Source organism: Coregonus clupeaformis, chromosome 20 (genome assembly GCF_020615455.1).
Source record: "Coregonus clupeaformis isolate EN_2021a chromosome 20, ASM2061545v1, whole genome shotgun sequence".
Taxonomy (NCBI): Eukaryota; Metazoa; Chordata; class Actinopteri; order Salmoniformes; family Salmonidae; genus Coregonus; species Coregonus clupeaformis.
The window spans coordinates 45,634,467-45,649,491 of record NC_059211.1 but is presented as its reverse complement, the minus strand read 5'-3'; the positions used below and the strand labels follow the sequence as shown (position 1 = coordinate 45,649,491).

Below are 15,025 nucleotides of genomic sequence, written 5' to 3'. Positions count from 1 at the left end.
AAATCTAGCTCCCCCGTTAAACCTAAGATCTACATAAAACCTGAAACTGATGATTGGTTCAAAATAACCACAGGGGTATCACGCATTGACAACAACTGGCTCCTAATGGTAGAGCAAGCAGCTAAAGCATCAGGAGCAGACTGTGTAGTGTGCATGGGAGCCAGACCACTGCTGCAAGTGGTGCCCTCAGCGCTGGGTTTAGACTGTCTAGTAGATGTAATGAATAAAACTATTCCGTCAGAAAACTGCTCCAGTTGGGATAAAATTTATCCTTTGACTACTGCTGAAAAACAAAAGCCTCTATTTTCAAAGAAGGTAGCTGTAGGAAACTTTACATGCATAAATAGAACCGGTGCTGGGGTCAGACTAGGTAAATTAAACGACACCCAATGTTACTCAGTAGAAACAGTGAACATGGCGTTTAAACCTAAGGCTCGCAGTGACATCTGGTGGTGGTGTGGAGATGATAGATTATTTGACAGGTTACCATACAATACCACAGGATTTTGCGCCTCAGTGTCATTGATATTGCCAGTATCCATTACACCTCTCACCGTCACTGATTTGTTGACCACAGTAAACGTTGTTTACCCACACACCTGGAAGAGCAGGCCAAAGAGATCAGTAATGTCAGATGATCCCACCTACATAGACAGCATTGGAATTCCAAGAGGAGTTCCTACTGAGTATAAATTAATAAACCAAGTAGCAGCAGGTTTTGAATCCTCATTATGTTGGTGGTGTACAATAAACAAGAATGTAGACAGAATCAACTACATCCACTATAACGTGCAGAAATTAGGGAATAAAACTGAAGAAGGGTTCTCCGCCATCCACGAACAATTGTCAGCTACCTCCCTTATGGCTTTCCAAAACCGTATTGCTGTCGATATGCTTCTAGCAGAAAAAGGAGGAGTCTGCTCTATTTTTGGTGACCAATGTTGTACATTTATTCCCAATAATACTGCAGCTGATGGAAGTCTAACTAAGGCCTTGGAGGGGCTTAGATCTCTCAACAGCAAGATGAAAGACCACTCTGGGGTTGACACGTCAATGTGGGATGGATTTGGAGACATGTTTGGCAAATATAAACAATTAGTGTTCTCTATTTTGACCTCAATTGCTGTGTTTACAGCTATCCTCACCTTATGTGGATGTTGTTGTATTCCCTGCATTAGAGCATTATGCACTAGAGTGATAACCACCGCTATACAACCTGTCAAAACTGAGATGTCAGAAATGTATGCACTCCTCACCCCGGACGGGGACCTTCAGACTAACAGTGATGATGATGATGATGAGAAGCTGGAGGCGAGTGATGAAACGTCATTACATTTCCCTGATCTATTCCCAGATCCGGGAGATTATGCAACTAACCTCTGAGTGTAACACTTTGAACTATGTGATGAATTTGTGGCTGAAAATCTGACAAGAAGAGGTCTACAAATGATGGTGAATATAGCAAATAAAGTGAATAAACAGGAGGGAAATGTTGGAGAAATTGTACATAAGTTATTCTACTCATTTACTATATTTCATTATGCCATTTCAGTACTGAATTGTTATTTTCATAATGTGTGCTTGTGTGAGTAGGACGAGTGAATGTGAGGAAGATAGAAGCAGTCAAGGTCGCGTCCAGCGAGGAGGAACCAGCTGCATGAGTTAGAAAAACAACTAATCTCAGAATGTGGGCACGCTCGGACAGCGTACCAAGATAGAAGAAGTCACACTCAGATAATGGAATATGTGAACTGGTTTCAACTGGATCTGTTTATGCACCCTTCCCCATTAGCAGTTGAAACCTTCTGTAACTAGGGGCGTTCCTAACTTAATAAAATGCAAGAGGAGCGGAGACTGATTCAGAGTGGTTTTGGAGGATTGTAACTGAGCAGTCTCCGAGCACTCTCCTTGCAAGTAAAATATACTCAATTCTCTGTGTCTTTTTCTTGTGCAGGTTATTCTTATAAATGTTGGGGGTTTAAACCTAACAGTGTGTGCGTGCGCGTGCGTGTGAAGCAGCAATCATGAGTTTTCCGTCACCATGGCCGGTGTGTCCCTGGTCTGTTAGCTCACTCTAAGCAGGCCCTGGGGGTCCCGACTGGCTTCTCCATCAATTTACAGGATGTGTGGTGAAGACCTTCTCCCATCCATCCCTCGCACTCTCTCTTTCTCTCGCTCCCTTGCTCCATGTGAAGTGTTACTGACGTTAATGAAAAGACATGTCCTCTGCCATCCAGACTCATTCCCTCAAGTGAGCTGGATGGGTGGCAGAGCGAGATGGAAGGAGGGGAGGGGGGAGAGAAGTAGTGAAGGGAGAGATAATGCCCCACTTAGTGGGAGAATGAGGTGGAGAGAGGGAGGTGGCGAGAGTGGAACAGAATATACAATCCTAGAAAAATGGAGGCCAAGAAGAGAAAGAGGAAAGGGAGGAATAGTAGAAAGCCTTTGGGTTGAGATGAATAAGAAAAGGGCACACATTTGTTGCAGTTCTGTCCATTTAAATGGATTTCAAATGCCATGCCATATTCATCTTTTATATGCCTTAGTGTGAATTCATGGCTTGTAAAAATCCATGTGTGTTTCACACTGGCTAGGGGTGTTAATTATCTGTCATTAGTAGAGAGAAGTTGCGCCCGGCAGAAAGCCTTTGTGAGCAGAGAGAACATGGGGAGCTGGGCTTGTTACAAAGCAGATGACTTCCTAATTGTGTTTAATGAAGAGATACAGCAGGATTTATCCAATGCTCCTGTCGCTTGATTCCAGGATATTTATTTTGATTATGGGAAATAAAATGACTTTTTATATTTACTCAGATTATGAGCTTTGAGGTTGTAGTGCCATTGTCTTCCAGAATGATAGAGTAAAATGGATTGAAAACGTGTGTTTTATACTGAAATGCCTTTTTCTTGGTTCAATCCACTCGAATTCCAGCTAATTGTTGGCATATGGAATGAGCACTATGATTTCACCTGTTACCAACCACATCAGTGGACCCACTTCACTGTGAGGTTGTCTTTTGTGTCTGCTGAGTGGTCTGTACAGGTTTTCAAATATATGATTGAATATTCTGCTGTTCTGAAATATAAATCTGCCTACTAGTCCTCTCTCTCTCTCTCTCTCTCTCTCTCTCTCTCTCTCTCTCTCTCTCTCTTCTCTCTTTCTCTCTTTCTCACTCTCTCTCTCTCGCTTTTTCTCTCTCTCTCTCTCGCTCTCGCTCTCGCTCTCGCTCTCGCTCTCTCTCTCAATTCAATTTAAGGGCTTTATTGGCATGGGAAAGTGTGTTAACATTGCCAAAGCAAGTGAAGTAGATAGTAAACAAAAGTGAAATAAACAATAAATATTAACAGTAAACATTACACTCAGAAGTTTCAAAAGAATAAAGACATTTCAAATGTCATATTATGTATATATACAGTGTTGTAACAATGTGCAAATAGTTAAAGTACAAATGGGAAAATAAATAAACATAAATATGGGTTGTATTTACAATGGTGTTTGTTCTTCACTGGTTGCCCTTTTCTTGTGGCAACAGGTCACAAATCTTGCAGCTGTGATGTGTCTCTCTCTCTCTCTCAGAACATTATGTTGTCAGAATGTCTATATATCACAAGAAAGACCTTCGGGCAAATGGCCTCCCCAGCCTGTGTGATAGATCCACAGGTTCCCATTTGTGTTTGAGTGACAGCTCCGTGCGTGTGCGCGTGTGTGCGCATGCGTGCACCCGGCCAGCAAAGGGTCACGTCATGCCCTTTGTCACGGTGACTAGTGCTGACATGTGTAGGAGGAGGTAAATGTGATGTCATGAGGGGATTACAAAGGGGCCATTCAGGGTTAATGTTACACTGCAGGCAGAAGGAGGTCGCACTGGAACACAGATGGATCAAACAGCCTCCCAGACATTCAAACATTTATACTGGGCACTTGTGTGCTACAAATAGCAGCAACTATGGAATCATAAAATATGAACAGAATACACACACACACACGCACTGCTAGTGCAACTGGTTTCTAAGTACATGGTGGTACTGTACTGTATGTCCTTGGTATTGCATACTGTCTGTAACTCCCCCTAAGCAGGGCAGGATTTCTGTTGGAATTTTCCCATTTAACTGTGACAAGCAAAGCTTAACTCTAACTATAATAATAATAATAATATGCCATTTAGCAGACGCTTTTATCCAAAGCGACTTACAGTCATGCGTGCATACATTTTTTTTTGTGTATGGGTGGTCCCGGGGATCGAACCCACTACCTTGGCGTTACAAGCGCCGTGCTCTACCAGCTGAGCTACAGAGGACCACTAACTAAAATCCCCTTTTCAAAAAATAGCCACACAATTTCTAAAGTACGATTCTCTTCAACGAGTTCATTCCCTCCTTCCTTTCATTCTAACCCTCACTCACTTTTGTTCTCTCTGAGCCGGTCACACTTTAATGATGGCTTCTGCAGGGCTGGGAGGGCTCTCCAGATGGGGCTATTGTACTGCACCATGCGTCAATAATTCACAGAGAGCCAGAGAAAGTGGCGGAGTGTGTTTCCCTGCTCAATAATTAACCAGTGAAAGAGAGGGAGGGATGAGAGTGAGGGATGTATGTACAGCACCACTGGGGTCTCTCTCCTAATGCCCTGTTCAGCTGCCCTTTGATGTCACACACCCAGGGGTCTTTGGTTTTGTCAGATCATCAAGATGTCAGCCCTCCTTCATTTGTTTAGTAATCCTGTTTCACTGTGTGTGGTGTGTAGAACAGTTGTTGCACTTTCTCTCTCTCTCTCTCTGTGTGTGTGTGTGTGCCATTGAGGCTGCAGTAATGTGTTACGTGGTTGCTTGCCACGGATTGTAATGAGCTGTTTTGCCTCATTGTGCACCCTGTCCTCACCGTCCTTGACACACAGTCCACCTCATTGTGCACCCTGTATTCACCATCCTTGACACACAGTCCACCTCATTGTGCACCCTGTCCTCACCGTCCTTGACACACAGTCCACCTCATTGTGCACCCTGTATTCACCATCCTTGACACACAGTCCACCTCATTGTGCACCCTGTCCTCACCATCCTTGACACACAGTCCACCTCATTGTCAACCTGACACACAGCATCTACTTGGCGACCTTCACTCTTTCTCCTGTCAGAATTCTTACACCTCTCCTCCATATTCCATCCAGCTGCGTATTCATTATACTTCCCCTCCTATTTTCACCAAGACTTTCACATTCTCTATACTACAGTATCTTCCTATCCACTCTCACACCCATCTCCATCGATTCTTCTTTCTCCTTTTCTCTGTCTCTCCTCTGCGCCTGGCTCCCTGTAGAGATGTCAGAGCTGGCTGAGCTACCCTGGCCCCCTCCAATGGGGCAGCAGCTTGAGTAGGAGCTCCCGCCCCCCTCAGAGAGCTCCCCCAACCTGTTCCCTGACCCCCTAGGACCCAACAGCCTGAACCCCCTGTGTACTGCATCTGCCCTGCCTGCATTTTGTACGATGTTAACATACATCAATGGGTCAAGTAACCTAACAACCCAACATTAGGTTTGGCAACACATAGGCTATTGAAGCCCTGATCTGTAACACAAAGTAATGGGTCTGGTAAGACAGACACTGGGGGTAGCACACAGCAATAGGTATCATAACACAACATTGGGTCATGATGAGCTTTCGCCAGTCGCCACACAGCACTGACTCTCTCCTACACTGCAGCCCCTCAGGGCTCGCTCCCGCCACTACCAAGAAGCCCCCTGTGCTATGTGGTCCTCTCATGCCTCCTTGCATTAGGTCACCCTGCAGATCTGCCCTGGAGCAGCTCCTAGTCCCAGCCAGCCATTGGATGATGATGATGTTGCACCCAGTCAGATGTGCTACCAGCTCTCCTCTCCTCTGTGTACACCTTCAGCAGAAATACTCTGAATCACTCTTTCTTTTTTTCCTCCCCTCCCCCTCTATTTTTATATTTCTCCTCCCCCTCTCTCTCTGTGTACAGTGCAGTTTGATGGTGCTGAGTGGGAACGGTCCTCGTCCCCCACAGAGCGCCTGCGTCCACCCAGGTCCAGTCCCCTGGCAGGAGGGGGCATGAAGTTCCGGATGCCCTGCTCTGACCCCCACAACATGATGGGGGAGAGAGTAGATCCCACCCTGCCCCTGGAGAAGCAAGTGTACGTACTGTACTCTCTTCTTTTGTAATTACATTTTATTGTTTACTTTGCAATCTCTTGTTAGGGTTGGGTTTTATTGCTTTGTCTACACAGTAATACTGAATGCATGACAGTAGAATGTAAAACATGGTGGTTTTGTTTTATACATGTATATCATTACAATAATGTATGTTTCTATATACAGAATATGAATTAACAACTCTACTAATCAATCATATATTTGTACACAAGGCCATGTACATGAAGTGAGTGGGTAGTCCATTACTCTGTGCCATTACACTCCCAGGTGGTCTCTTAAGGGTTGTTATGGGATCTACTAGAGAGCCCTACTCATTTCTGGGTTTAAGTGAGTGTGGTCTGGTCTCAGTCCGACCCCTGTGCCATCTGCCACAGTTAGTAAACACTGACGAAAGGAGCCAATGTTTAAAGTGAGAATAAACATGGTTATAACACATCACATGACACATTTTCATATACAGCAACACATTCTAACAATAGTGGCAATAAAATATTTGCACATCACTTTATTATCACACCTGTGTACTGTATGCCACAATAAAAATAAAATCCCTTAATTTACTGTTCATATTTGACATTGCACAGTACTCCAGGGGCCTCATTTATCAACCGTGCGTACATTTCTTACAGAATTCTGGCATACGTGGAGATTCTAGGATTTGCGTGCGCCACAACTTATTGGGATTTATTAAACTGTCGCACGCAACATATCCGCCTTTTAAAATTCATAAATCAGAGCCATATTGTATTTGTGGGCTCGTGAATGAGCCTAATATTTGTTGTGTAGCGTGGAATAAACCAGTCATGTCTGAAAATATGATTTAGGCCCATATTATAATACTCAAAGAAACACATTAGACTACATGCTGCTATGCGATCTCCTTACCAACGGCAAATACATTTGTTTTATCATTAGCCTACATTTTAATGTTTTTATTAGCCATCAATACATTTAAAATTCTGTGCGTCAAAAGAACAATGTTTGCTTGAAATACAATTCTTCAACCACTGGAAGTTGTGCGTACACATGGTCTGAGATTTGCGTGTAGATACGCACACTTTCCTGTCAAGTTCAAATTTGATAAATATCAACCTTTGCGGGAAAAGTGGCACACTCAAGGTTTAGACTCTTTTTTTGTGCGTATACACCTTTTGATAAATGAGGCCCCAGATCTTTTTCCTTCCCTCCATTCATGTCTCTGTGTTGTGTATCTGTCAGGTGGTACCACGGGGCGCTGTCGCGGTCAGAGGCAGAGTCTCTGTTGACCCTGTGTAAGGAGTGTAGCTACCTGGTGAGGAACAGCCAGACCGGCCGCAACGACTACTCCCTCTCACTACGGTATGAAGCTCAACATATTCACACAATTTACCACTCCCTCTCACTACGGTATGAAGCTCAACATAATCACACCATAGACTACTCCCTCTCACTACGGTATGAAGCTAAATATAATCACACCATTTACATTTAAACAGCAACATCAAATCATTGCTTATGCACTTAAATACAGACTGATATGAGTCAAATACTCCAATAAGTACAGTAGGTTAGAATATTTATTGAATCATCCTCCGATTAACTACTCTTGACTTGATAGTGTTTTTGCTGTGTACGGTATACTTGCAGTCACCTTCACTACTGATCTTCTATCTCACTGTATGTACAGTGGGGGGGAAAAGTTTTTAGTCAGCCACCAATTGTGCAAGTTCTCCCACTTAAAAAGATGAGAGAGGCCTGTAATTTTCATCATAGGTACACGTCAACTATGACAGACGAAATGAGAAAAAAAATCCAGAAAATCACATTGTAGGATTTTTAATGAATTTATTTGCAAATTATGGTGGAAAATAAGTATTTGGTCAATAACAAAAGTTTCTCAATACTTTGTTATATACCCTTTGTTGGCAATGACACAGGTGAAACGTTTTCTGTAAGTCTTCACAAGGTTTTCACACACTGTTGCTGGTATTTTGGCCCATTTCTCCATGCAGATCTCCTCTAGGGCAGTGATGTTTTGGGGCTGTCGCTGGGCAACACAGACGTTCAACTCCCTCCAAAGATTTTCTATGGGGTTGAGATCTGGAGACTGGCTAGGCCACTCCAGGACCTTGAAATGATTCTTACGAAGCCACTCCTTCGTTGCCTGGGTGGTGTGTTTGGGATCATTGTCATGCTGAAAAACCCAGCCACGTTTAATCTTCAATGCCCTTGCTGATGGAAGGAGGTTTTCACTCAAAATCTCACGATACATGGCCCCATTCATTCTTTCCTTTACACGGATCAGTCGTCCTGGTCCCTTTGCAGAAAAACAGCCCCAAAGCATGACGTTTCCACCCCCATGCTTCACAGTAGGTATGGTGTTCTTTGGATGCAACTCAGCATTCTTTGTCCTCCAAACACGACGAGTTGAGTTTTTACCAAAAAGTTCTATTTTGGTTTCATCTGACCATATGACATTCTCCCAATTCTCTTCTGGATCATCCAAATGCACTCTAGCAAACTTCAGACGGGCCTGGACATGTACTGGCTTAAGCATGGGGACACGTCTGGCACTGCAGGATTTGAGTCCCTGGTGGCGTAGTGTGTTACTGATGGTAGGCTTTGTTACTTTGGTCCCAGCTCTCTGCAGGTCATTCACTAGGTCCCCCCGTGTGGTTCTGGGATTTTTGCTCACCGTTCTTGTGATCATTTTGACCCCACAGGTGAGATCTTGCGTGGAGCCCCAAATCGAGGGAGATTATCAGTGGTCTTGTATGTCTTCCATTTCCTAATAATTGCTCCCACAGTTGATTTCTTCAAACCAAGCTGCTTACCTATTGCAGATTCAGTCTTCCCAGCCTGGTGCAGGTCTACAATTTTGTTTCTGGTGTCCTTTGACAGCTCTTTGGTCTTGGCCATAGTGGAGTTTGGAGTGTGACTGTTTGAGGTTGTGGACAGGTGTCTTTTATACTGATAACAAGTTCAAACAGGTGCCATTAATACAGGTAACGAGTGGAGGACAGAGGAGCCTCTTAAAGAAGAAGTTACAGGTCTGTGAGAGCCAGAAATCTTGCTTGTTTGTAGGTGACCAAATACTTATTTTCCACCATAATTTGCAAATAAATTAATAAAAAATCCTACAATGTGATTTTCTGGATTTCTTTTTCTAATTTGGCTGTCATAGTTGACGTGTACCTATGATGAAAATTACAGGCCTCTCTCATCTTTTTAAGTGGGAGAACTTGCACAATTGGTGGCTGACTAAATACTTTTTTCCCCCACTGTAGGCCTCCATCTCTCTCTTCCCCTCCCCCCCTTTCTCTCTCCTCCTCCCTCAACCTGTTCTCCTCCTCTCAATAGTCCTTCATGCCGCGTAATAGTGCTTATATGGTCAAATCTCTTTTCTCTAATTACTAGCTTGATCCATAAAGCCCCTTCTCCATCACTCTCCCCCTTTTTTCTCCTCCCTCACTCTCATTCCCCCTCTCTCCCCCAGCACCTCTTCTCTCTCTGAGTGGTAATGAGGCAGATAGAGCACACTCCAGCTTTCACATCAGCCGCTTTCCAATCACTAATGAATATGAATCACCTTCTGTGAGGCCACACAAAGGCGCGCGTGAGTGAGCGAGAGCACACACTACATTAGAGGTTCTCATTTTCAGCCACACAGATACATTGTCACTCAAACACACACACAGACACACACACACACCCTCCGCTGTTAACAGCTCACATAGACAGGCTGGCATTGTGTGAAGCGACAAAGTTACAGTATGTGGCCCTCGTCTCACAATAGGAAGGCCAGGGGTCTGAGAGAAGCAGAGGTTTGATCTTTAGACTGGCGGGCGCTTTGTGTCTCTGAATGGGTGTGAGGGAGACATGCCAGAGGTAGTTGGAGATGGAATCAAAGCGATAGAGAACCAGTAGAGAGTGAGTCGGCATGGAAACAGATTCTCACACACAGCCCAGCATCACACCAATATGAATATGGATGAGGCAAATACACAGACAAACCATGTCTCTTCAAGAGAGATTTTACTCTAACAGCTTGTCATGGACCTGTGGTTTAATATGAAACATACACTATATATACAAAAGTATGGGGACACCCATTCAAATGACTGGATTTGGCTAGTTCAGCCACACCCGTTGCTGACAGGTGTATAAAATCGAGCACACAGCCATGCAATCTCCATAGACAAAAATTGGCAGTAGAATGGCCTTACTGAAGAGCTCAGTGACTTTCAACGTAGTACTGTCATAGGATGCCACCTTTCCAACAAGTCAAATCGTACAATTTCTGCCCTGCTAGAACTGCCCAGTCAACTGTAAGTGCTGTTACTGTGAAGTGGAAACGTCTAGGAGCAACAACGGCTCAGCCGCGAAGTGGTAGGCCACACAAGCTCACAAAACGGGACTGCCGAGTGCTGTAGCGCGTAAAACTTGTCTTTCCTCAGTTGCAACGCTTACTACCGAGTTCCAAACTGCCGCTGGAAGCAATGTCAGCACAATAACTGTTTGTCCGGAGCTTCATGAAATGGGTTTCCATGGCCGAGCAGCCGCACACAAGCCTAAGATCACCATGCGCAATGCCAAGCGTCGGCTGGAGTGGTGTAAAGCTCACCGTCATTGGACTCAGGAGCAGTGGAAACGCGTTCTCTGGAGTGGTAAATCACGCTTCACCATCTGGCAGTCTGACGGACGAATCTGGGTTTGGAGGATGCTAGGAGAATGCTACCTGCCCGAATTCATAGTGCCAACTGTAAAGTTTGGTGGAGGAGGAATAATGGTCTGGGGATGTTTTTCATGGTTCAGGCTAGGCTCCTTAGTTTCAGTGAAGGGAAATCTTAACGCTACAGCATACAATGACATTCTAGACGATTCTGTGCTTCCAACTTTGTGGCAACAGTTTGGGGAAGGACTTTTCCTGTTTCAGCATGACAATGACCCTGTGCACAAAGCGAGGTCCATACAGAAATGATTTGTCGAGATTGGTTTGGAAGAACTTGACTGGCCTTTACAGAGCCCTGAGCTCAACCCCATCGAACAACTTTGGGATGAATTGGAATGCTGACTGCGAGCCAGGCCTAATCGCCCAACATCAGTGCCCGACCTCACTAATGCTCTTGTGGCTGAATGGAAGCAAGTCTCCACAGCAATGTTCCAACATCTAGCAGAAAGCCTTCCCAGAAGAGTGGAGGCTGTTATAGCAGCAAAGGGGGGACCAACTCAATATTAATGCTCATGATTTTGGAATGAGATGTTCGATGAGCAGGTGTCCACATACTTTTGGTCATGCAGTGTACCTTTCAATACTGATAGTTGATGTGCTCCAAAGAACACAAAAAATAAGCCATAGTAAATTTGCAATGTAGCGATGCTGGTTCTGTTTGTTGTTATTGCGTTGTGTAGAACAACAGATTTCCCTAGTCTTCAATGTTGATTTAGCAAACTAATGATGACCAATTAGAGCCAATTAGAGCCATTTGTCTTTCCCTCTGCTTCGATAATTAGACATGCATCATGATGGCAGCTAGCTCTTAAAGGAGAGGTGCAGCGCTGCTCTACTGCTAGTTCTGTATCGCTTGCTTCCTCTCCGTCTCTCGCTCATCATCTTTGTCTCTCACATGCCATTACATCACTCATTTATACTGTATCACTCCCCCCTTCCCTCTCTCCTTTCTAGTCCTAAATCATGATATGTTGTTAAATCTTGGTAAGAAATACCTCATAAAATGCCATAAATAAGTTGGCTGTATATGTCACCCAGTGTGTCATTATGTGGTCCGTGACTGTTCCCTGCTCTGCCCTTCGGTCTTCTCTCTCAGGAGCTGCCAAGGCTTCATGCACATAAAGTTCAGCCAGAGTAAGGATGGGAAGTACGTCCTGGGGCAGAACAGCCTGCCATTCAACACCATCCCAGAGGTCATCCACTTCTACACCACACACAAGCTACCAATCAGAAGAGCCGAACACCTGTCTCTACTCTTCCCTGTGCTCGTACAGACCCTCTGATTGGCTGGGACTATGTTCCTGGAATCCTGGGTCACATTGTGATTGGACATTGACTTTAGATTGACTTGAATATTAAAGGTGTTTACCCAATCAGGCCATCTGTGCTCTCGTTGGACTGGACTATTTTGTTGAGGATTCAGCATCCGCTGGCTTGTCAGTACAGTACCTTCACAGACCTCGTTTCTATTGTGTCAAATCTCTCTGATTTGGGAACAGATTCATATGAAACGCAATACCTGGACTGTACCGGAGCCTTCTCTCTGTAGCCTACTTGGGATGCTATCTGGACTGACTGCTGCAGAATGAGCCTCACACTGCGCTAGTGCTGCTGCCTGGACTGCTCCACTGGTTGACAGTCTCAAGGGAAACTTGGTTCTACTCATACAAACACACCTCTGTTGATTTGATTCTCTCTGTACTGTTGAGTAAACCTATTTGTCACTGCTTTATGTTGACGAACTGGTAAGTTAACCCGCATCACTTACTGTATGGCTGTTGTAGCAGCAGCTGAAGTAGCAGCTGTAGGGCTGTGTCTGATTGTACTACTGTTGGTGTGTGGTTGTCATATGATCTGTTTGTCTGGAAACTGTCACTGACTGGTTGCAGTGCTCTGTAGTTGACCAGAACAATTTTCAATGGAGAACCAAAGGTTTAAACGGCCATATAAATGGCCATATCACAATGGTAATGGGTGTTATGGTTTAATGATGATTCTTATTACCTGGGTCGTCATAATCAGTGGCATTGTTGTCGTCTCTGATTGTAATTATAGACGTTTTCTCATTTACCTGCTGTGTTCAAGCGTGTGGTAAAAACAATAAACGGTTTCTTAAAGAGCCGTGTGTGCTTTGTGCATCATGTGGAACGACGAGCATCACAGTGTCTGATTATGTAGATTAGTCCTCGGTCTTATCTGATGTGGTGTCATCTGATGTGCATGTGGTGTCATCTGACCTGATGTGCTTCTCAAAATTCTTTACTCACCACCATCCCGCTCTCTCTACCGTATTTACACCTTTTTTTTTGTTGCATATTAATTCTCAGAAAAAAACAAATTCACACAGAGTAACACTCATGATATTTGCATTTTGGGCACAGCCAGCACTGTACCTACCTTGAAATTAGACACTGATTTGCAGAACTCTGAGTGGAACAGGGAGAGGATGGTGGACTACAAAAGCATGTGAGTGTGTCCATGTTTCCTCTACTCCAGCAGATTCAGGCTCTTCTCAGCAATTAGGCAGCAGGGGGGAGAGGCGAGTGTGGCGAGAGGGAGAGGGAGGCAGGTCTCATTATTTAGGGTTTGCTGGAGTGAAAGGCACTGGGATTGCTTTCATTACTGAGCCAAATGAAATGGCAGTGGCTGATTACCAGTGAGACGAAGAGTAAAGACGAGAGTAGAAGCAAAGGAGGGAAAGAGTGTTGTCTGTATTCCTGTATTCAAACAAAAGACTCTAGTAACAATATCGATGAGTAGTACGAATGTCATAAGTGTACTAAGTAATCCACAAACACAATGATTATGGAATCTTTTCAGCTTTCTCCCGAAACTGCTTGTTTTGTTTTGTGTGTGTTCAGATGAGCGCTCTATCAATTATTCTATGTTATTATTGTGGGCTGAGAGGATTTCTATAAGGGTTTTGTTTGAATGTATAAATGCATTGCACGCAATATCCAGTTGTCTTATCAGAACGTTCGTAATATGGCAGCAGCTGGTAATCTCTTAGACTGACTGAGAGGAACAGACACCTGTGATCACTGTGGTGCCAGAGAAATGTCGCACCCATAACACACACAGAGACACACAAACCTTGAGATTTACACTTCCAACACACACACCGACACACACACTTACAATAAGCTCAAGGCTAGTCATGGGTGACACCACCACACATAGCTTTCTCACACACATGCATAAAGCTCGAGGCCTGCATGCATGGTGCAGAGAAATACCCAGCTGTGCACACACCCGCACTGCCACAAGTGGAGGACACGCATGGTGAGCCAGGGACACAGTCTCCCCTGTCACATGCCCCCACAGACACTAATCTCTGCAGTTGTGCTGCAGCAATGAGGCTGTGCAGCCGACTGGGGGAGCGTGGCTGTCTGTCTGGGCAGGTGTGTGCGTGCCGTCAGGCCCCAGAGACTGCAATCTGAGATGGGTCACAAAAGCAGCTGGATGGGGGAGGTGGAGGGGGATTGAGGATAGAGTAGGTAGGGTGTGGGTGGTGGAGGGGGACTGCTGATTAGACCACTTTACACTGTCTGCCCCTGTCGGAAATGGATGGACACCATTCATAGGCCTACAATTACGAACACTGACAGCATTCATCATTAATCCTTATAAAATGGGTATAACTTTACTTAGCTGACAATAATGGAGAATAATCGTATCAGTCACAATTAGGGCTGTGGCGGTCATGACATTTTGTCAGCCTGTTATTGTCAAGCAAATAACTGCCGGTCTCACGGTAATTGACCGTTAATGAACATAAACGCATTTAGCATCTACTGGCTTCCACGCATAGCCTACAAGCCACTGATGCAGACCTTTGGAACATCTACAAGTCGAGAAAATCCATGTAATATAGCCTACACCATCACAATAAATCCATTATTTATTTTAGACAGGTCTAAAGAAACATGATATGAAGAAAATGTAGTCTATTTCAGAAGAGCAGAATAGCATACTCTCAGTGGTGGAAAAAGTACCCAATTGTCATACTTGAGTAAAAGTAAAGATACCTTAATATAAATTACTCAAGTAAAAGTGAAAGTCACCCAGTAAACTACCAGTTGAGTAAAAGTCTAAAAGTATTTGGTTTTAAATATACTTAAGTATCAAAAGTAAATGTAATTGAT

General features: G+C 44.3%; 1 protein-coding gene across 4 annotated transcripts in view; it reads left to right on the top strand.

Annotated features, from left to right (window-relative positions):
- LOC121533509 (SH2 domain-containing adapter protein D) overlaps positions 1 to 12,999 on the top strand; it is a 32,102-nt gene extending 19,103 nt beyond the window's left edge. For all 4 annotated transcript variants that reach the window (XM_041839510.2, XM_041839511.2, XM_041839509.2 and 1 more), the window contains exons 5-7: positions 5,979 to 6,150; positions 7,388 to 7,507; positions 11,977 to 12,999. In XM_041839510.2, the coding sequence (XP_041695444.1) occupies positions 5,979 to 6,150; positions 7,388 to 7,507; positions 11,977 to 12,163 (479 nt within the window). In that variant the 3' untranslated portion in view covers positions 12,164 to 12,999. The remainder of the gene's footprint in view (positions 1 to 5,978; positions 6,151 to 7,387; positions 7,508 to 11,976) is intronic.
- Positions 13,000 to 15,025: the final 2,026 nt, after the last annotated feature.